General features: G+C 41.5%; 1 protein-coding gene across 2 annotated transcripts in view; it reads left to right on the forward strand.

The window, feature by feature from the left end:
• ADGRA3 (adhesion G protein-coupled receptor A3) overlaps nucleotides 1–23,351 on the forward strand; it is a 123,709-nt gene that overhangs the window by 21,399 nt on the left and 78,959 nt on the right. For both annotated transcript variants that reach the window (XM_020915663.2, XM_070452090.1), the window contains exon 2: nucleotides 12,316–12,387. In XM_020915663.2, coding sequence (XP_020771322.2) covers nucleotides 12,316–12,387 — 72 coding nt within the window. The remainder of the gene's footprint in view (nucleotides 1–12,315; nucleotides 12,388–23,351) is intronic.

The following is a 23,351-nucleotide window of genomic DNA, read 5'->3' on the forward strand; positions in this document are numbered from 1 at the left end:
CTAGAATTTAAATGAGCAGGGTGACAATATACATCCTTAACATACTCCTTTCCCTATTTGGAGCCAATCTGTTGTTCCATGTCTAGTTCTAACTGTTGCTTCCTGACCTGCATACAGATTTCTCAAGAGGCAGGTCAGGTGGTCTGGTATTCCCATCTCTTTAAGAATTTCCCACAGTTTGTGGTGATCCACACAGTCAAAGGCTTTGGCATAGTCAATAAAGCAGAAATAGATGTTTTTCTGGAACTCTCTTGCTTTCTTGATGATCCAGTGGATGTTGGCAATTTGATCTCTGGTTCCTCTGACTTTTCTAAAACCAACTTGAACATCTGGAGGTTTGGAGAATTTTGAGCGTGTGAGATGAGTCCAATTGTGCAGTAGTTTGAGCATTCTTTGGCATTGCCTTTCTTTGGGATTGGAATGAAAACTGACCTTTTCCAGTCCTGTGGCCACTGCAGAGTTTTCCAAATTTGCTGGCATATTGAGCGCAGCACTTTCACAGCATCATCTTTCAGGGTTTGAAATAGCTCAACTGGAATTCCATCACCTCCACTAGCTTTGTTCATAGTGATGCTTCCTAAGGCGCACTTGATTTCACATTCCAGGATGTCTGGCTCTAGGTTAGTGATCACACCATCGTGATTATCTGTGTCGTGAAGATCTTTTTTTTGTACAGTTTTTCCGTGTATTCTTGCCACCTCTTAATATCTTCTGCTTCTGTTAGGTCCATATCATTTCTGTCCTTTACTGAGCCCATCTTTGCATGAAATGTTCCCTTGTTATCTCTGATTTTCTTGAAGAGTTCTCTAGTCTTTCCCATTTTATTGTTTTCCTCTATTTCTTTGCTTTGGTCACTGAGGAAGGCTTTCTTATCTCTCCTTGCTATTCTTTGGAACTCTGCATTCAAATGGGTATATCTTTCCTTTTCTCCTTTGCTTTTCACTTCCCTTCTTTTCACAACTATTTGTAAGGCCTCCTCAGACAGCCATTTTGCTTTTTTGCATTTCTTTTTCTTGGGGATGGTCTTGATCCCTGTCTCCTGTACAATGTCACGAACCTCCGTCCATAGCTCATCAGTAGTGTGGCATTAAAAAAACCCTTTAGTTTTTCTTAATTAACCAAATGCTATTTGATTACATGCGAACTTACTGCTTAATGCAAAAACAGAAAAATAGATTTCCTTACTGTTTATAAAACTACTGAATTAAGTGGAAGAAAGTAGAAGTGTTAAGTTGCTCAGTCTGCTCTTGGCAGCCCCACGGAGTGTAACCCACTAGCCTCCTCCATCCATGGAATTCTCCAGGCAAAAATACTGAAGTGGAAAGAATTCCCTTCTCCAGGGGATCTTGCTGACCCAGTGGTCAAACTCAGGTCTCCTATTTTGCAGGCAGATTCTTTACCATCTGAACCAGCAGATCACCCTTTTATTTGTTAAACTACTGAATAAAAAATGTGAAATAATTATAAGAAAAAGCAGGCCTTAAAATGTCAGATCTTTGATCGAAATGCCTGGAAACTTGAAAGGTTATTTAATGAACCATTTGAGTATTAAGGATGACCATGTGCCCGGGTTAACACCTGTTGTCTTGCTGTAATTATTAATGTGCATATAAGCATCAAGTGTCTGGTGATAAATTATATTGTGACTCTATAATAATACATTAGCTGGTGATATCTTTGACTTGCTGTTTAATTTTTAAAAATTATTCAGGGACTTCCCTGCCAGTCCAATGGTTAAGAATTCGTGCTTTCATTGCAGGGGTCGCAAGTTTGATCCCTGCTCAGGGTATTAGATCTCGGTCTCCTGCACTGCAGGTGCTTGCCTGGTAGCTCAGGTGGTAAAGAATCCACCTGCAATGCAGGAGACCCTGGTTTGATTCCTGGGTCGGGAAGGTTCCCCTGGAGGAGGGCATGGCAACCCACTCCAGTATTCTTGCCTGGAGGATCCCCATGGACAGAGAAGACTGGCGGGCTGCAGTCCCTGGGGTCACACAGAGTTTTATAGGACTGAGTGACTAAGCACAGCACCTCACTGCAAGCAGATTCTTTGCTGTCTGAGCCACCAGGAAAGCCCGAATAAAGCCAGCAAGAGCTTTTGAAGTTGTTCAGTTGAGCTTTTTGTCTTTTACTAGTGACCAGGTCAGGGAGCAGAATTATAGCTTCCCTCTGGCAACCCCCCCCCCATATGACTCCCCACCCTTGTTCAGCCTTTGGCGGTTGGATGCTGAACCAGATGGCTGTGGCACTCCCGGATGGGTTACTCAGCCACATCTGACTCTTACAGGGCACCTGGAGCTTTACCTTTGCTGGACGTATGAGGCATTGCTTTAAGCAGGTACCCTTGTGATTAAACGTCATCGTTCTGCTAAGTGAAAGGTGGTTGAGATTTTTCTATAGGTTTTGGCAACATAAAGGGAAAGGCTAGCCTCCCTGTGTGCGGGGCCGGGATGGGCCAGACAGGAAGCCTGACCCCAGTCATGTAGCCTCGAGAGAGGATGCAGGAGAGGAAGGGGGCCCTCCACTCTTAGGAAATGACTCTTTCACAGCCCCCTCAGTGGATATCCATTGAACCACACTTGTTTACTTTTTCTCTTTTCCTTCCAAAATTCTGTTGGAAACGACAGAAGAAACATGAAAATATGAGCAGACCCGTAACTAATGGGGCTGAAAACTGAGAAAGGTGCTCCAGGCGCACTGGGGATGCAGTGGAATAAATGAAACAGATGGGATCAGATTGATGGTGAAACTACACGGCGTGGGAACTTATAACCCAATAGAGACAGAAGAGGGAGTAACTACAAAAATGAATTTTTCTTCACAGGATCCTGGAAGATTCCCAAGAATTGAAACTCCAGGGAGTGGCAGCCGAAGTGGTGAGGAGAGTGATGGCCAGGAAGGAATAGCCCTGAACCAGCTCTTGTTAAGTTTGACTCAGCGGGCTTGGTGGTAGGGTTCGCCTCTGCCGCAAAGCCCTTTAGTGGAGTTCTAAATAAGCTGGGAGATTTGTCCGGGCAGAATACCGGTAGGTGACTGTAGCCAGAAGTTGAAGTTTTTGTCATTGAGGACCCCAGGTTTGTGTCCCTACCTTCCAAGGATTATTAGACTTTGTGTCTTGAGATGAACGCTTTTTGCTCAGCTCCCTTTCCTGCTTATTCCCCATTATTTTCATATGTGCTCAAGAAACCGTCTGCAGCAGGGAATCTGCATTGGTCCAGACCCCCATTTGTAAAGATGAGCAAGCAACCATGGGTCATCAGACATGCTAGAGGAAATCAGCAGGATGATCAAGGAGAAGTTAATACAGGAAATTTCTAATTCCTAGTCTCAGATCCAAGAGAGGGACAAATCCGGAAAGCAACAGCTGTTGAGGGAAAGGAGTTGTTGAGAAAAGGAGGCAATTGGAGACATTAACCCTGAGGTTGTAATGTTAGACTGTAGCGGCTGGGGGTGGCACATGGGCTCGAGATTAAAATAGGAACCGCATCAGACTGAGAAAATTAGTGGTCGGGAAAACTGAACTGAGGATTTCTTCTAAAATTCAAAGCAGAAGGTTTAAGAATTATAAAGAAGAATTGAGAGATGTGAAGGATGGGTCTACGAGAGCCTGTATCCAACCAACTTGAGGAACAGATGGAGAAGAAAAAGCAGCCAATATTTGCTGCTAAGATGCCATCAACAGTCAGATGCCTGTTTCCAAACAGCTTTTTTCTAAGGGAGCTAATTTCTCAAAAATGTCTGTTTTTTCCTCACACCATGAAATACCACTTCTTCAGTACTGAAGTGGACACCCAGCCATCTCATTTAGAGATCTTCTGAATCACTTTTCCATTCTTGTCATGTGTAGTGTCATTTTAATACAAAACTTTTTATACTGTTCTTTGAAAATAATTTCAAACATGAAAGTTGAAAAGAGTAAGAATAATGGGCAGAACCCTCATATTTTATACACAGATTTGCCAGTTTTGACTATTAATAACATTTTACCCCTATATCAGTCCCCTTTTCTTTTCTGTGTATGAATGATAAATGTACTTTAAGATATTGGACAGCATGGTGCATGTATTGTAAACTACTGAGCTTTTTATAAAAGTGATCTTGACTTTTTCTTTTGCATCTTTAGACTTGGCAGTATGATTTGGCTGTTTGTAAAGAATGTTAGGGTTTTATTTGTACTTTTTATTTGGTTAATTTAACCAACTTCCTCCACCTCCATTGAATCATGTTTCATTGAAGTTTAACTGCTTCCCTTATAAATTAGCTGGCAGCTTATGAGAGATGTGAGCTGCTTGAGTGATTGTTCTCCATGACACATGAATGAATCCCACCAGCCTCTCCTAAATGTTAAATTCTGGGAGATTTAACATTTCTGCTGCCTTTAATTATGCTGACTGTCATATAATATGCAGTCTCCCATTATATGACTTTTTATTTCAGTGCTGTATCGTGGTGAAACCTTAATGTATCAACATTAAGCCATCATTAAGGATTCAGACTTCACATTCAGCCACAGTTTGTGTATTTGCCAGTAGGGATGGCAACTGATAACTTATTCCTTTTTCTAGCAGCTGGACATTTCTTTTGATTTCCATTTTGAAATGGTCCTAATTTTAGAATGGTTAAAATGTGGGAAAAAGTATATTAAGACCACTTTTACTGCAATATTAAAAGAGGAAGGGGCTTCCCAGGTGGCTCAGTGGTGAAGAATCCTCCTGACATGCAGGAGATGTGGTTTCAATCCCTGTGTTGGCAAGTTCCCCTGGAGGGGGGGAACATGGTAACCTACTCCAGTATTCTTGCCTGGGAAATCCCATGAGCAGAGGAGTCTGCATTGGGTTGCAAAGAGTCAGACACAACTGAACACATATGCACACAAAAGAAGAAATCTAGGCATATTCTGGTAGATTTTTTTAAATTTATGTATTCCTGGCCCTGCCACCTCCAAACTTTTTTCAATAGGTCTCAGAGAAGAAGGAATGAGCATGGGACTGAAATTTATGTCTCATCTGTATGACTGGGTGCTTGGATATTGTAGATGCTGTATCATTAATTCCTTATAGAGGGATCTTTGAACACAAAACGTTGAAACCAGCCATAATTTTATTTCCCTCATTTACTGAACAGAAATTGTGGGTGTCTTGTCAGTTGGGTCCTCCGGGAAGCACATGCCGGAGTGGGGTTAGAAGAATAACTCCGGGAACTAACTTGGGAGGTCGGGGAAGAAGGAGATGAAGCAGAAGTTATGGAAGGCCTCTGGATTGGGATGCAAGTCTAGAACCTGTGGAAAGAGAGGGAAGAAAGGATGATCGGGTGGTGCAGACTCCCTGCAGCTATAGGAAAGCTTTGGCCGGCCCGGCCGGAAGCTCTGGTGCAGAGCAGAACTGTTGGGGAGTCTGTACCGACCAGGGATGGAGAACCTGCTTATCACTGCGGGGCTCAGTCCTGGACTGGCATTGCATGTAAAGTGGGTGGCCTCTGCTTGGAACTGAGGCGGATCTTCTGGACAGTCGCAGCCAGAAGTGGTCAGTTGCCTGCTCTTCTGCACAGGGTCTGTCCGGAAGGGAGATCTTAGTACAGAACCTCCCTTAGCCCCATGAGTCTCCAATGTATCGGGCACTGTTTGACTCTTCAGTCTGCTGCTTGGTCTGAATATGAATCTGCGCAAGTTGCCCAGCTTGCATATTTTCTGTTGTTACTGTCTTTGAAAAAACAATAGTGCCTGTTTCATCGTGTTCTTGTGAGGAATGAATGAGTGTGTATCCACATAGAAAAGAATGGCTGCAAGATAGACTCTCTCCAGTGTTCACCATTATGATCTTTTTTGTGGGGATGTGGTGACAGTCAAGTTGAAAAAGATCCCCTGTGCTTTATGGATTTTACCTTGTCATGGGAGACATATAAATAGACCAATATCTGAGCAGAGTAATTTCAGATAATGAGAAGTGCTGTTAAAACAAGGTAATGTGACAGAGTGAGGACAAAACATTTTTTGACCCACAGACAGAGCATACCACCCACAATTTTTTCTGCAGGAATGAATGAATGCATCCAGTTAACAAAAGGGTGCATTGATGAACAGACTGATAACATGTGGGCAAAATGTGTGTAATTGCTGATGCCTTGCAGAATTAAATGTGATTTAAAAATAAAGATTATTCAGATAGATGGAGAATTTTAAAATCCAGTAGATACTTTTATTCTTACTTGGTAGGAAGAATTAATTTAGAAATTAGCATTTGATTTTCATTTGCCTGAAAACAGAGAATAAGCTGAGACAAGAGCTGGCAAACTTTTTCTGTAACAGGCCAGACAGTAAATATTTTAGACTTTCCTGGCCAGTCTCCTTCAGCACTGCTCAAATCTGCTGTCATAGCATCAAAGCTGCCATAGACAATATGTGAACAAACGGGCATGGTTGTGTTGCAATAAAACTTTAAGAACACTGAAATTTGGATTTCATAGATTTTTTTCATGTATCATAAAGTATTATTCTTTTGGTTTTCTTTCAGCCATTAAAAAACATAAAAAACCATTCCTAGAGCCCATGGGTCGTCAAGAAAACAGGTGGTGGGTTGTATTTGGCTGCTCCCAAGGGAACATGGGAAATAACCAGTTTTCATTAATGGGATAAATGAAGCAAAGTACTAAACATTCACTTTTGAGGAGTTAACATTTCTGATTTTAGCTTATCACAGGTGGCCCCAAAGGTTTAGGCAGTGTGCCCGTTGTGTAAGTTAGTGACTCAGAAGCATAGCCTAGCCATATTGTCTATTTTTCTTGGACTTGATAAAGATGTAGCAATAACAGGTGCTCTTCTACATGATAAATCTAGTAGAAAATCAATTTGTATTATTATTTTAGCAAATCAAAAATGTCAAGGGATGGAACCGTTTAATATGTAAATATATGCCCTCAGTCTTCAGTATGTGTGATCTGTATGAATAGCTAAAAGCTTCCTCGCCACCACCTCCATGCCCCCCCCACCCCCATTCTGCGTGGTATCCATTTAATGGTTGACTTAAACCAATCCCATATTCCTGGGACAAACTTAAATATTCAGTAATTAGCTTTTATAAACAATAGAGCAATGAATAATTTTGTCATCTAAATATATAATTATATAATATTTAACATGTACTATATTTTGTACATGTGCAGCTATGTCTTTTGGAGAAGGAAATGGCAATCCACTCTAGTATTCTTGCTTGGGAAATCCCATGGACAGAGGTGCCTGGAGGGTGGCCTACAGTCTCAAAAGTGTAAGGCATGACTTACTGACTAAACAACAGCAGCAAAGAATGTCTTTTGGGTAAATTTCCAGAAGGGGAATTAATGGATCCCATAGTATATATGCATTTGTACTTTTGCCCTCCATAGTTTTGTACTAATTTATAGCTAAATGAGTGGTGTTCCCCTCTGAGTCCAAATGTGTTACCACATTTTTCCCCATTCTGGTATGTGATTTATGGCGTCCTGTTTTAGTAAGTTGCATTTCTTTTGTAATTAAGGCTGTGTATCCCTTCGTGTGGTTATGATCCACTGTTTACTTTCAGTGAACTATCTGTCAGCCTTTGCTAGATTTTCTATTGGGGATTTTTTTTAAAGAGCTCTTTAAGTATTTGGGAAATCAGTCCTTTGTCTTTGATAGTGGTTGTAAATATGTATCTTTTAACGTTGCTGTGGATTTTAAAAAGTAAAAAAATAAGCTTTAAAAATACACTACATTTAAGAAAATAGTTTTGTTTGCACTTTTCCTTAGATCTGGAAAATCTTTGGTTATTATGCCTGTATATTAGGTATATCTGCCTACCTTCCATTTTCTCTTTTTCCTGTTTCTGAGCCTGCCCTTGTTTTCACATGCCCCTCTGAGTCCTCTTTTCTTTCTCTTCTGGGACACTTGTCACTGTGTTTAGAGCCCAGCCTGATCCAGGACGGTCTTATCTTGAAACCTTTAACTTCGTTGCAGATACCTTTTTTCTAATTAAGGTAGCATTCACAAGTTCTTGGTATATCTTTTGGAGTCTTCCCCTGGTGGCTCAGTATGTAAAGAGTCTGCCTGCAATGCAGGAGACCCGGATTTGATCCCTGGGTTGGGAAGATCCCTTGGAGAAGGGAATGGGCAACCCACTCCAGTATTCTTGCCTCGAGAATTCCGTGGACAGAGGAGCCTGGTGGGCTACAGACCATGGAGTGACAGACAGACGTGACTGAATGACTCACACTTTCACTTTCATATGTTTTTGAGGAACACCATTCAACCCACTCTGATGACCCTATTTATCTTTTTTTTTTCCCTTATTTATCTTTTTTGACTACCTTTTTTTTTTCTTCTTTCAGGAAATTATATTGACTTTAAGAGTTATATTCCTAACGTTTGCTCTGAACATTTAATGCTCTTGAAATACATCTTCAGTTCCTTTCAAAAGGAAAGTGATTCTGTTGTTTTCTGCCATGCAGAATGTGGATGCTGTGAACAGCATTCCATTCTGGGAGTTGAAATAGCATGCAACTGAGAACTTGTAAGGCTGAATTTTTATTTCTTGCTGCTCCGTAACCTTTTGATTAAAAAAAAAAGTCTACATTTTGTCTTATTCCCTTTTTCATGTTTCAGGCATAAATTACACACCAGACTAACTTGTTTCTGGGTTAGTTGATACCAGTGGACACCAAACTCTCCTTGTGTTTGCATTCCAGAGGCGTGAACCCATAAAAGCATTCCTGAGTGTTGTCTGTAGATTATGTGGTGGTAACATCGTTAGTATAGAACAGAAATGAGTATATATAAGCTTTATAACTCTGGTCAAGTTTTACAGTTTTCATTTAGTTACCTCCTGGAAAGTTTGAAATTTCAAAGGTGTCAGCAAAAATATTGATTATGAATAGGTTTTAGGTTTATAATGATAACATGATATTATGCACTTGCTAGTTCCACAGTCCCTCTGTCTCAAAATTGAATATAAAAACTGTCTGCAGAGTAGATTTATTCATACCGATCCTGTTTTCTTGCAAAAATCCTTAAACACGTCAAATAATATGTAGACTGAATATATTAACATGAGGTTGTAAACTGTATTTTTAAGGTTACAGTTATAACTTTTTAAGTGTGATAAAATATCTTCCCTTTTACTCTCGTCAATAAAGTCTGTCATTTATTGTACTAAAGCCTTTATGACTGAGCAAATGACAGGCCTTTTGCTGAAGCAATACCCGATCTCACTGAGAGTAATTCAGTCCCCATCCTGGCATTTTTTCCCAAGCTACTTCTGTGTGTAGGTTTCATTCTTCATTCAGAAACAGCATAGTGGTGGCACTGAGCTTGGTAGCTTTGTGTAGTTTTCCTTTATTTCCTTACTTTTGGTTCATTGCTTGTAAATTCTGTTACCATCAATTTCTTCAGCTTTGCTCGTTACAACATAAATAATTATAAAAAATTAAAAGAAGTTAGAAGGTGCTTGGGGATCATTCTTGCCTAATCTTTTCTGTCCTAAAAATGATGAAACTACGTAGAAAAGTGAAGTCTACATAGAAAAGTTCAAGTGACTTGTCCGAGACTGAGTCATTTATTACTGGTGAGGTCTCAAAAAGCTTGAGATAGCAACCACATTGTTCTTTGCACTGCTTTTACTGCCTTTTAAGTTGCAGTCACTACATAAACCTTTTTTGAATGTAAATAATGAAATGTGAGCTTTTAATCTCAGTAGAAATAAAGTATTCTTTACTTCAATGTTTATTTCTAAGATATACTCAAAAGTAGCTCAGTTTCAAGCTATACTTGGTAATTAAGATTCTTAGGTTTATCATCAAAGTCTGTTTCAAAGAGAAGAGTCATTCTAGCTATTTCAAAATACTGCAAGAGTATAAAGACTGAGGGAGAAGTAGGAGCCTCATCATCAAGATAGTAATCATTGTGATATATTTCTTCCAAGTCTTTTTTGTCTCTACATTATATTCATTCCAGTCAATAGTGTCAGTTTTGTTCTTTGCTTTTTAACTGATTATAAGCATTTTCCTTTTTATCAAGTTTCCTTTAAAAGGATCATTTTTTAATGGATGTGCACAATTTTGTTGTTTGGTATACCATCATTTGTTTAACTCCCCCTCTTACAAAAGCTGAACTCTTTGGTATAAATCATGCTTAAATTAGATCACTGAATATATTTCTTGTTAGATTTGGTGACTTGTTAGCCCAGGACCCCTGCTTGTTTAGGAAGGCAAGGTTGGTAGCTCTTGGGTGTGGACTGCTGGAGAAATGCTGTCACAGTGACCTTTGTGGCCTTGTCCAAGTCCAAGTCCATGTTTGCTTTTGCCCATGCCTACTACTTTACTTAAGGTCCTTTTGCAGCTTTGATTAGAGAAAATGATGTTTTAATTGGCATGTTCTTGATCACCATGTTTTTCTTGGTTCCAGTGGTTCAGGTCTTATCCTTGCTTTAGTAACAGGTTGGAGGAGAGGGGAAATACTACATAGTGATATGCTTTGATTGCCAGATACATTTTGACTTCAGAAACATTAAAATGAGGGAAGATGTGTGTCTTAGAACCAAGGAAATAGAATCTGAAACATTATACTCATTGAGTGTGTTAGGTGTTTTCTGCTTTCTTTCTAGAATTAGATGAGGTATCAATAGATACTATTCTTCCCATTTATAAATGAGGAATTGTATTACAGAGAAATGGAGTGACTTGCTCATGACCAGTGTAATTGAACATGATAGAGCTGGGCTTCAAGCACACATAAGCTTGACTTTATCACAAAAATGCTGTGAAATGTTAATCTACATTAGCTTTTTTGTTGTTGTTTTTAACTTCAAGCTAAAGAAAATCAGTCAAATGGCTGTTTCTTTTTGCTTGCTTTCATACACATAATGGACTCTTGTTTTAAAGAAAGATGAGAGTAAACAAAATGAAAATGAGTGCCTGAAACCTTTTGACCCAGGGGTGTTCTGCTGACATTTGTATGTACAGTGTTGCCCATTCTGGATGGGGGCAGCCCTCAGCCTTTACCCAGTGTGAACGGTCTGCCCGTGAAGTTGTACAACACCTTGTGGGATGGAGTGTTTTCTGCCTGAAATGCCAGTAAGGGTGTCTCTTGACCAGCACTGGTGGTGTATATTGAAGAACAGGGGGTTTGGAGTGAAGTGTACCAGGGTTCCTGTTCCAGCTTTGCCATTTCCTAGTATGGTCTTGAGCCATTAATTTAACTCTTCTAAGGCTGGTTTTTTTCGTTTACTTTATCTCGTTGTTTCCACTCCCCCAGGTAAGGTAGCTTGAACGTTTTCCCCTTCTATGTGGAAATTCCTTATTGGCATCCAAGATGCAAGAGGAGCAGAGTTACAAAGAAAGACCATGTGCACATTGTCTGCTCTTAGGCAAGTTGCGCCATGGTGGTGGCTGGACCAGGACTTCTTTTAAATCATTTTTTTGTTTCCAGTGTTTTAAAGAACATCATCCTAATCCATGAGTTGTAGTATTGTAGTACAGCTACCTGTGTCTGTGAGTGTGTGCAAAAAGTATAATATTTTCACACACACAGGTTTGTACATAGTTAAGTTGCCAATGATATTCAGTATTATTGAAATGGCATCTAGAAGATGCTGTATTTCTCTTTTTAAAATGGTTTTCTTTATTTACTTACCTGTTACTGGCTGTGCCGGGTCTTTCTGTGCAGGCTCTTCCGTAGTTGCAGTGAGCAGGGCGCGGCGTGCGGGCTTCTCATCGTGCGGCGCGGGCTCTCGAGCACGTGTAGGCTCAGGGGTTGTGGCTCATGGGCTGCGCTGCTCCACGGCATCTGAGCTTTTCCTCGATTAGGGAACAAGCCAGTGAGTGTCCCCTGCAGAATCGGCAGACCGATTCTTTACCAGTGAACGACCAGGGAAGCCCTGTATTTCAAGTCAGTACTTGGTAGAGCTCTTTTTGTATTAAGTTTCCAGTTTTTAAGTAGGTATTCAGTTTATTTAAATTAATTTTGTAAATGTATATGACATTCTTTATTCTTACACTGAACTTGGAGATACTTTATGTTGACTTTTTATTTCAAATGTCTTGATTTAGGGTGACAAGAACAATTTAAGATGTGACAAGATGTGCAAATTAGCTATTTTGGGTTGTTTCTCAAAGAGAAGGAAGCTTCCATTTTTTCAGGCATCTCAAAAATTCTTTGGGTAATAAGTGACTTCTTAGACTATAGTTATAACTATAACTTACAGTTAAACTTAACCTATAGTTAAATGTAACAAGCTAAATTACTTTGATATTGATGATGTAAATATATTAGGCAACTTACGTTTTTTTGTTTTTGTTTTTTTTTGTCATTTTCAGGATTCTGAGTAACAATAAAATATCCGAGCTGAAGAATGGCTCATTTTCTGGGTTAAGTCTCCTTGAAAGATTGTGAGTATTCTTTTATTATCATCTCTTATTGGTATTTTGTTTACTACATTTCCAATGTAAGTCTGTTACTAAGCTATCAACTTTTCAAAATAAAATTGTTTTCCCAATTATGAAACATCTCAGAATTTTTTTTTTTCAGAATTGAATTTTAAAAAGCAATACATTAAAGCAGAGGAGGGCAAGCTTTTGGTAAGGCCCAGATATTAAATAATTTAGGCTTTGTGGGCCGTATGGTCTCTCTCACTGTGACCCAGTTATGCCACTGTCTGGAGAAAGCAGCCGTGGACAGTGCATACACGAATCAGTGTGGATGTAACTTTGCTTACAAGACAGGCTCTGCAGCATAGTTTGATGACCTGTGGCTTTTATTTTATTTTTTAAATTAATTAATTTATTTTTGACCTGTGGCTTTTAAAGCCTCAGTGCTGTTTTGAAGTTCTGTCATGAAATGTGTGTACCTTTTAAGTTAGTTCAGTAGAATTAAAAAAAAACCTCATCCAAGGGAAGTGCTTTTGTATAAACTTAATATTTTATTCAGCTGTCTTTGAATATGATCCTTTTGTTTTGCCTAACAGTTAGGTCTGGTTTTGCTTCTGACCCAGATGTGTGACAAGTATCACTTATTTTTTGCCTTGGTGATTTTGCACAGTGGCTCTTTAATTTGCTTGTGTGCTGAATGCCACTCTAGGATCATGTTTCCAGTTCCCATATTACTCATACCCTTCAGATAACGTCTCAGATACAGCAGGGAGCCGGTCACACAGTGAGCATCTCCGTTTCTGTTGGATAACAGACTTGCCTCATTTTCTTAGTTCTCATTTCTTCCCTTTCTCTATTTCCTTGTGGCCTTTCCTTGACCATTTCACTTGGTGTCTTCTCCCACAACTGATTCCCACAGGACTTTATTGCTTTCATCTCAAATGTGTTATTTAAGCACATAGCGTCTAAAATTCTTTGTCTTTTTGGATATGTCTCTATTCCTTTCATTGAGATCAAATGTCTTTAAATTAGGTTATATTAGGGCCTTCCAGCTCCCCTCTACTCATTTACATATACATATATAGCAATGTGTTTGCATTTACCTATGTAATATATACATTTACATATATATAGCAGTGCATTCATGTGTGCATGTGTGCGTATAATCGTGTATATACACACATACGTGTATACATACACACCTATAAAATGATCTTTACACAGTAGTGCTTAATTCTCAGATTTTTTTTTTTTTTTCTGTTTTTATTTGAGGCTTCCTGTCTTGTTCCACGTTGTCCGTTTGCTTCCAAGGATGCTGGCCGCACCTCATGTCCAGGCCTTTCCTTGAGAGAACTGTCCACACACATTGCATGGGCACTGGTCCAGGAATGGGTATCTGACCCAATTGAATCCAGTTGAGATTTGCCTGGGGCTTTGGGGAGAGGCGTTTCCTCCCTGTCCTCAGAAGGATGGTTGTACTTCTGGTACAGGAGCCGCCTTGCTGCGGGCTGGGGCCAGAGCTGATGCACAGAGTGTGGGGTCGGCCCGTTGGGGGAGTGGAGGGGGGCTGGCACGACCTCCCTGAAGCGGGACTCCCTCTGAACTGTTAATAGTCGTAAGAGGCAGCGTGATCCTGTTTAGTTTTCTGTTCTTTGTAAGAAAAGTCGTCGTGCCTGACAGATACCCTGTCTCACACGGCACAGTGTCAGGCCCTGCGTATGGGTGCTCAGTGACGCAGGGTCTGCGAGGTTTGCCCTTTCCAAGGGAAGGGCAATGGGCACTGCAGGGTGCTGTGGTGCTCCTGTGTTCAGAAGCACAAGTTACTTGTGGCACCAGGATCGCTGTGGTGATTGATGCACATCAGAAGTGTGGACAGCATTGCGGTACTGTGGGGTTTGACCTCAACATAGCAAATCTGGGGATACACAATTCAGCCTGTGACAGTGATGTAGTGTTTTAGATTAACCCGTGTATATTTTCCTTCCTTGTTTCCTAATTGCTCTGCCTCAGGAGAATGGATAACAGAACAGAAAAAAGGACTGTTCTGACCAGTGAGTTCCCGAAGTCCTAGTCCAAGTGTAGAAAAGAAGTTTCAAAAGATGTGAAAAAGTATTCCTTACCTTGATGCATACTCTGTGGGCCAACTGGAGAGTTAGAGGGAGTGTAGGCAGAGCTTACATGTTGGTGGGTCCCCAGGAAAGGGCTCTGTCTTTGCCTTCCTCCCTGTTCCTACCTGGGATGAGGGGGAGACAGGGAAAAAGATCACGTGAAGTCAGTATAAGGTTCTGGATCCAAAGGAGCATCTGAGGCCTCTTTCCCGGGGAAGCAAAATCCCAGATTTCCCAGGATCCAGCATGATGGAGAGCTGGTCCTGTAGCCATTGAAGTGTGTGGGCTAGGACCATCTTTCGAAGGGTTTATCGAAGGGTCTCCCCAGGGAGCGGCAGGATAGGCTTGGGGTTTGTCAGCAGAGAGAGGGCGCTGTCTCTGCAGAATCCTGCTGGTTGCCAGAAGGTACTTTAGAAGTGTCCGGGGACACTTAAGACTGAGCTAGCTGGATAAGTGATTTCTTGTTTGTATAAATGACATCATTTTCATATCTTTCAAAATTACCTGAAAACACTGTAGCAGACTTCTTCCTTTAACACTTCCCAGAATGGGATGTGGTATAAAAAGCAAGTGGTAGGTCAAGGAATTATTCAGACTAGGGCCAAAACTCTAAAAGTCTGGCCTTAAAATTCCTGTAGCTGGGCCCTGCAGAATAAGAGATGGGCTTCGTAGTGCTGGGTAGGGTGCATGGGGTAGAATAGTAGGGGCTGGCTGGGTTGAACTAGCTAGCATGTGTGCCCCAGAGATGGAGTAAAACCTGCAAGGCAAGCAGTCTTGGCAGTTCTTTTGGCTTGAAGAGTGGATTTCTTTAAGAGGATTAGCTCTCTCTTTTTTTTTTCCACAAAGTAAAACTGATGTGGGTGGACACACCCATTCCTACAAACTCCATCTAGAATGGAACCTTTTTCTTTAGGCTTACCAAATTGTTCTTCCAAATGCTTGGTTTTCGTTTGGGAGCTTTCTTGTTTTCCATCATTTGTATTTGCTTTTGTCCCTCATAAGAAAGTAGCAGTGTGTGTGGTGTGTGTCCTTTTCTTTAAAAATTTTTATTTGGGTATAATTGATTTTCATTGTGTTAGTTTCAAGTGTACAGCAAAGTGAATCAGTTATATATATATATATATATATATATATATACATACTCTTTTTTTTTTTTTTTTTAGATTCTTTGGAGTTTTTCTTTAGGGTTTGGGGTTTTTATTTTTAGGACATAATACCTCTTTATGACATCTTGGAAACTAGTTTCCTAGTTATGATCTACTTTTTTAAAAGATTAATTTGCGTTCTTTTAAAAGTGTGTGCCATGGATAAATGATGTAGATTTATTGTATCACATTAATTAAAACCATTAAAAAGGTAAATGGTCTAATATCAAGGCTTGATACAAGTATTGTCTCAATCATTATTCTCTTCTGAGTAGCTAATCTAAATTTGTTCAGCAGATATTTATTAATTGCCCACACTGTCTTAGGGTTGGGATTGTTGTCAAAGGTCCTGTCTTTAAAGAGTTTATGTTGTGATGGGGAGAAATAGAATAAACATAGCAAGCAAATTGATAGCATAAGTACAGGTCCCCCTGCTCCAGGTTCCATCCTGCATGGTAAGGAGGACTGACTCTACTATACCATTTTACATAAAGGAATGTCTGGATATTGGTGTTTGTGGGGGTCCTGGAACTAAAGGAATGACTGTACTATGGGTAAACAAACATACAGCAGGGAGTGGCGTTTGCGTGCCTAGGCACTATGTATGTGAGTTTTGTATGGTGATAGTGTGAAGGCTTAGAGCAAGTGATTGAACCTTGAGGAAAGAATATTAGAGGCAGCCGGACTTGTAGGTTCAACAGCTGTGCTGTGAAATGTGTTGCTTGTGTTTGAGGAGCAGCAAGGAGACCAGAGTGAGGCCAAAGAGGTATTGGTGGGACAGATTCTAGAGGGTTATTGTAAGGACCTTGGCTTTTACTATGAGCTACTGTGAGCAGTAGTCATGTATGGATGTGAGAATTGGACTATAAAGAAAGCTGAGCGCCGAAGAATTGATGCTTTTGAACTGTGGTGTTGGAGAAGACTCTTGAGAGTCCCTTGGACAGCAAGAAGATCCAACCAGTCCATTCTAAAGGAAATCAGTCCTGAATTTTCATAGGAAGGACTGATGCTGAAGCTAAAGCTCCAGTACTTTGGCCACCTGATGGGAAGAACTGACTCACTGGGAAAGACCCTGATGCTGGGAGGGATTGGGGGTAGGAGGAGAAGGGGACGGCAGAGGATGAGATGGTTGGATGGCATCACTGACTCGGACATGAGTTTGAGTAAGCTCCGAGGGTTGGTGATGGATAGGGAGGTGTGGCGTGCTGCAGTCCATGGGATTGCAAAGAGTTGGACACGACTGAGTGACTGAACTGTCTGACTGACTGTGAGCAGAGGGGCTTCCCAGGTGGCTCTGGTGGTTAACAACCCGTCTGCCAGTGTGGGAGACAAAAGAGATGCAGATTTGATTCCTGGGTCCAGATAGTCCCTTGGAGAAGGGCATGGCGACCCACTCCAGCATTCTTGCCTGGAGAATCCCTTGGACGGAGGTGCCTGGCAGGCTTTGATCCATTGGGTCTCAGAGAGTCGGACACGACTGAAGTAACTTAACACGCACATGCTGTAAGCAGAGGATGCTCTGGCTGCTGGAATGAGGGGTTGGGATAAGGGGGAAGTAGGGAAGTGAAATGAAAGTCACTCAGTTGTGTCCGACTTTTCGTGACCACATGGACTATACAGTCCATGGAATTCTACAGGCCAGAATACTGGAGTGGGTAGCCTTTCCCTCCTCCAGTGTATCTTCCCAACCCAGAGATCAAAGCCAGGTCTCCTGCATCGCAGGCAGATTCTTCACCAGCTGAACCACAAGGGAAGCCCAAGAATCCTGGAGTGGGCAGCCTATCCCTTCTCCAGCAGATCTTCCCAACCCAGGAATCGAAATGGAGTCTCCTGCGTTGCAGGCAGATTCTTTACCAACTGATCTATCATTTCAGTTCAGTTCAGTCACTGTCCAACTCTTGGCAACCCCATGAATCACAGCATGCCAGGCCTCCCTGTCCATCACCAACTCCCGGAGTTTACCCAAACTCATATAATTGGTCATGCCATCCAACCATCTCATCCTCTATTGTCCCCTTCTCCTCCTGCCCTCAATCTTTCCCAGCATCAGAGTCTTTTCAAATGAGTCAGCTCTTTGCATCAGGTGACCAGAGTATTGGAGTTTCTGCTTCAGCATCAGTCCTTCTAATGAACACCCAGGACTGATTTCCTTTAGAATGGACTGATTGGATCTCCTTGCAGTCCAAGGGACTCTCGAGTCTTCTCCAACGCCACAGTTCAAAAGCATCAATTCTTCGGCGCTCAGCTTTCTTTATAGTCCAAGTCTCACATCCATACATGACTACTGGAAAAACCATAGCCCTGAGTAGACAGACCTTTTTGTTCTTGAGCTGTCGGGGAAGTGTTAAATCTAAGGTAATTTAAAGCCCATAATCTCCGTTTAGAGATTAGTGCCCTCATTTGGACTGGTGGTTGTCCAGCTTTGTGTGCAGTAGGATCACTTGGGAGAACTTGATAAAGCACAAACTAGAGCTCCTGATACTGTGTTGGTTTTTGAGGTGGCTGTGAGATGTCCAGATGTAGGTGTTGAGTTAGACTGCTGTGTATGCAATAGGGAGCTCAAGGGATTGGTGAGCTTGGGCTACAGATAGAGTTGTGAGCCTAGAGAGGGGTGGTGATGTTTACCTCAGAGAAAGAAGTTGTGGCACCCAGGCTTTCGTTGCCATGGGGTATGGCATCTTCCCAGCCTAGGGATCGAACCTGTGTCCCCTGCATTGGCATGCAGATTCTTATCCATTCTCCCACCAGGGAAGAAAGACTTAGCTCTTTTAACAACCATTAAGATATTCCTTTAATTTTGTTTATGCAATTCTTGTGTGCCTTTTCATTTATATTTTAATGATGCAACATTCAGATTTAGCTGTTTATCCCCAACGTAGACTTGTGTTCACTAGGGAAGTTGTAGGCTGGGAAAGGCAGGGAGGAGGAGGGCAGTATTAAAGAATTTGACTGTAAATATCTTTTGGCAATGCCTGATTAATATGGCTATTATTAAATATTATATAATATGTCAAGGATTTTTTATTATTGAAGAAAAAGTGCATCTTTAAATCATATTATAGTCCTCGGTTATTCATGAGAGGTATTTTGTAGAAACACATGCAGTACATCATTGACCATAAATTTATGTACTGCTTTAGCTAAATCACTTCCTGTTGTAGATACTCTTTAAAATCTGATAAACGAAACATATGTTTTAAAAAAATAGAACTGACATTGTATATTTCTTTTTGCAGAACTTTTTTGCTTATATAGGTCAAAAACATTGATTCAGTTTTTTCCTAAAATCATATTTTTGCAATAAAGAATTGGGGTCAATTGTGGCAGGGGCAGGGAGATGAGAACTAATAAATTGAGCCTGAGGACTAGTTGTAATTCATGGGACTAAAAATAGTGGGAACAAAATTTGTATTAAAAATTTCAACATACAGAAAATTGAAAGAATGATGTAGTAATCTCCCACATTACCAATTTACCTACTCAGTCATTAATAACAACATGCCATTATTGTTTTCCTTTATATTGGAGTGCGCCTACATATACATGTTTGCTGAATTATTTGAAAGTCAATTGCAGACATCATGACCTTCTGCTTTTATTGAGAAATATTAGTGCTTATGAATGAGATGCAGCAGCCTCTGCATTGTCCGACTGTGAGTATCCTAATGATTTTGTGGCTAGCTCTAATTGACTAAAAAGACTTTATGGTGAAGGTCAGGTAGTGTAATCCTGTCTCTCAGCCGTGGTTGACTTTTCCATCCATTTATCATCTGTCTCAGCCCCTTCTGGCTGCTGTAACGAGATGTCATGAGCTGGGTGGCTCATGAACAGCATCTCTCAGTTCTGGAGGCTGGAGTCCAGGATCAAGGCTCTGGCAGGTTTGGTGTCCAGTGAGGGCCCACTTCGTACTTGGCCGTCTTTTTGCTGCAGTCTCTCTCATGTGGTGGAAGGGGAAGCGGGAGCTGTCTGAGTCTCTTTTTCACAAAGGCATTAACCTCACTCATGAAGTCTCTGCTCTTATGACCTATCCACCTCCCAAAGACCCCATCTTTGTGGAACATAAAATCTGAGTTCTGATTAATGAAATACTTATTTATTAATGGTAACCAGAATTGACCCTATACTATGTTTAAAGAATGTTTCCTATCTTTATAGAATTGCAAGGTACTTGGGGGTTCAGTTTTATTTAGAAGAACCTGGCTCTGATTTGTAGGGTGGGTGGAGTGGGATTGCAGTTTTGCTGCTAGCTTGCAGAAGAATGTTTAATGCATAAGGTTGGGAGTGAGACATGGAGAAGGCAGAACAGGGTTTGTCGGTGGATGTTTATGTGCCCAGGATTCACTGGTTGTGCCTCCAGAGAAGAGTTCTTGAGAATTTCTGGTCAACCTCCGTCGCCCGGTATGAAACAGAATGGAGAGTGCAGGAAGCCAGTGTGGATGGCACCTGGAGAGCCTGGGTTTATAGCAGGGACTGACCAGTGCTGTGAGGGGCAGAGGGCCACTTTCATCAGGCTGTTTTGTGAAATTGCCAGGAAACCTGCCTACGAACCAGTCCTAGTGGTGCAGCTTTGTCTATGTTGATAGTTAGAATGAGCCATTAAGGAAAAAGAGCATGTTATGAAGCAGGTCATACAACGGTGAGTTTTCATCAGCCAGTGTCAGTAAAATTGAACGTGCCTCCCAGTGCACCAGACCCGAGCAGTTGTCTCATGCATCCAACCTGGGCTGGTGATCTGTTTCACCATAGACAATATTGTAAAGTAATTAGCCTCCAACTAATAAAAATAAATGAAAAAAAAAAGTGGTAAAGAGAAAAGGAAGAGTTTACATTTAGAAGTACAGTTCTCAATTATGACATCATTGATTGGGAGGTTAGGATTGACATATATATACTACAATGTGTAAAATAGATAGCTAGTAGGAATCAGAAATAAACACAGGGAACTCAAAAAAAAGAACGTGCCTTCCTCACTGGATGACAGAAAGCACATGGATCTGAATCCACTGCAGTAAGACTTCCTCGGTGTCCTTTTCTTCAACACCAGTAGACCAAGGCAGGTCAGATGCTTGAGGAAGTGAACTGAATATTTTTCTGTTGAGTAGTTTAGGTTGCTTCTCACAGGCTAGACTGCCCATGATAGGGCAGTAGTGACAAATGATCCCAGAGACATGTCACCTCAATGTTGTGATAACAGGTGGCACCAGTGGTCCAGGATTTGCTTTCAGGAAAGCTTTTTATTTCTCACATAAGTGAGATACTAAAGGACCCAGGAGGTGCACGCTACCCTGGATTTGTATTGCCCTTTGCTCTGCATTTCTGCATTGTTTCACCAGCTCCATGTGTGTGTGTGTGGTGGGGGGGGCAGTGGGGGGGTGTAAGTCACTTTGGTCTTGTCCAACTCTTTGTGACCCTGTGGACTGTAGCCCATCAGGTTCCTGTGTCCATGGGATTCTCCAGGCAAGAATACTAGGGTGGATTGCCATGCCCTCCTCCAGGGATCTTCCTGACCCAGGGATCAATCCTGTATCTCTTATGTCTGCTGCATTGGCACGCGGGTTCTTTGCCACCAGTGCTCCCTCGGAAGTCCAATTATGAGAATAACGATGGATATTTAGGAGGGTTGATGTCAGAAGCTCACACATACATGGAAGGGGGAATGTTGCCTTTGTTTGGGAAAGACTCCCAGGTGAAGAGAAGTTGGGAGGGTTTCTGTTCACAGTCCGAACTGAGGTGCTCTGAGGGCTGACCTGAGGCCACTCAGGCCTCCAATGGACAAGGTTATGAGTGAGTCCTGATGAATGGGCCCACTCTGGGTGTCTAGCAGAGTTGAACTGCGGGCCAGCCATTGGCTGGCCTGTGGGAAGCTGGCCACTGTTCTCCTCCTCAGTGCTCCTGCGGCTGAGGATCGCTCTCTACAGATGTTAGCTGGATGCTTGTGTGGGGTGACTGGAGAGTTTCAGCTGAGCCCAAGCAGAACCTTTGAAAGTGAAAGTCGCTCAGGTGTGTCCGACTCTTTGTGACCGCATGGATTATACAGTCTGTGGAATTCTCCAAGCCAGAATACTGGAGTGGGTATCCTTTCCCTTCTCCAGATCTTCCCAACCCAGGGATTGAACTCAGGTTTCCTGCATTGCAGGTGGATTTTCACCTGCTGAGCCACACTGGAAGCCCAAGCAGAACCTTCAGTGATAGGCCAAATCTGTCCTAGAGGAAGGCTCTGGCTGTGATGCTCACTGCTGCCCCCAGTGGTCATGTGCTGGCATGGAAGGGCCAAGCATCAGGGGAGAATGGGGATACAGTAGCCCCCGCCCCATCTGAGGTTTCGGTTTCTACAGTTTTATTTACTCATGGTCAACTACAGGTGGAAAATATTAAATGGAAACTTCCAGAAATAAACAATCCCTGAGTTTTAAATTGCACACCATTCTGAATAGTGTGATGAAATCTCCCACCATCCCACCCAGGGCGTGAATTAACCCTTTGTCCTGCACAGCCTGCTCCTCAGTCCCTTAGTAGCCATTCTGGTTATCAGATCTACTGTCAAGGTATCACAGTTTGTGTTCAGGTCACCCTCATTTTACTCAGTAACAGCCCCAAAGCATGAGAGTACTGATGTTGACAGTTTGGATGTGCCGAAGAGAAGCTGCATGACATGTGCTTTAAGTTAAATGGTGAAAATTCTTGACTTAATAAGGAGAGAAAAAACTGGATGCTGAGGTTGCTAGGAGATCCATGGTAGGCATGAATCTTCTCTCTGAAATTGTGACCCAAAAAAATTGTACTAGTTTTGCTGTTAATCTCACACTGCAGAAGTTATGGCCACAGTGTGTGGTAAGTGCTGAGGGAAAAGGCGTTGAGTGCATGTTAAGTCAGTTGGTCGTGTCCGACTCTGTACAAACCTATGGACTGCAGCCTGCCAGGTTCCTCTGTCCGTGGGATTTCCCAGGCAGGAATACTTGAGTGGGTTGCTATGCCCTCCTCCTGGGGATCTTCCCAACCCAGGGATCAAACCCTTGTCTCTTATATCTCCTATATTGGCAGGCGGATTTGGTACCACTGGGAAAATGGAAAAGGCATTGCATTTGTACAGTAAGATATTTTGAAAGAGAAAGACTGATTTTATGAACTTTTATCCTATGGTTATATTTGTTCTATTTAATTATTGTTGATCTCTTACTGTGCCTAATTTATAAATTTTGTCATAGATATGTAAGTATAGAAAAAAAATAGTATATAAAGGATTTGGCGCTATTTTCAGTTTCAGGCATCCAGGTGGGGGTCTTGGAACGTATTCCACATGGATAAAGCGGGGACTGCTGTCAGTTGTGATTGCCCTCAGATGCCGTTGCATAGAGGACTGGTGGATGGATCTTGGTTTTGAGCTATATACTGTGAAATAACACACTGTTTTATAGAAAGCCTAGCCGTAGAAGTCCTGGGAGGATAAAATATTAACAGTGAAATGACATGAATTTTAGAGTGTATAGTGTTGAAAACGATTCGAAAGTTTTTAATTTAATTATGCTTGTCAAATACAGTCTGATTTATTTTGATAGCTAAAGTGTAACATACTAAGGAAGAGACTATAAAAATAATGTATAAGATTGTCATTTAGTCATAACTTTGAGTTGGAGTAATATTAGGATGCATATCTTTTTGACATATACCTTTATTCTATATTGCCCAACACAAATGGCTTTAGAACCAGATTTCTTGATTTTGAATTCTTGCT

The sequence above is a fragment of the Odocoileus virginianus genome, chromosome 21 (genome assembly GCF_023699985.2).
Source record: "Odocoileus virginianus isolate 20LAN1187 ecotype Illinois chromosome 21, Ovbor_1.2, whole genome shotgun sequence".
NCBI lineage: Eukaryota > Metazoa > Chordata > Mammalia > Artiodactyla > Cervidae > Odocoileus > Odocoileus virginianus.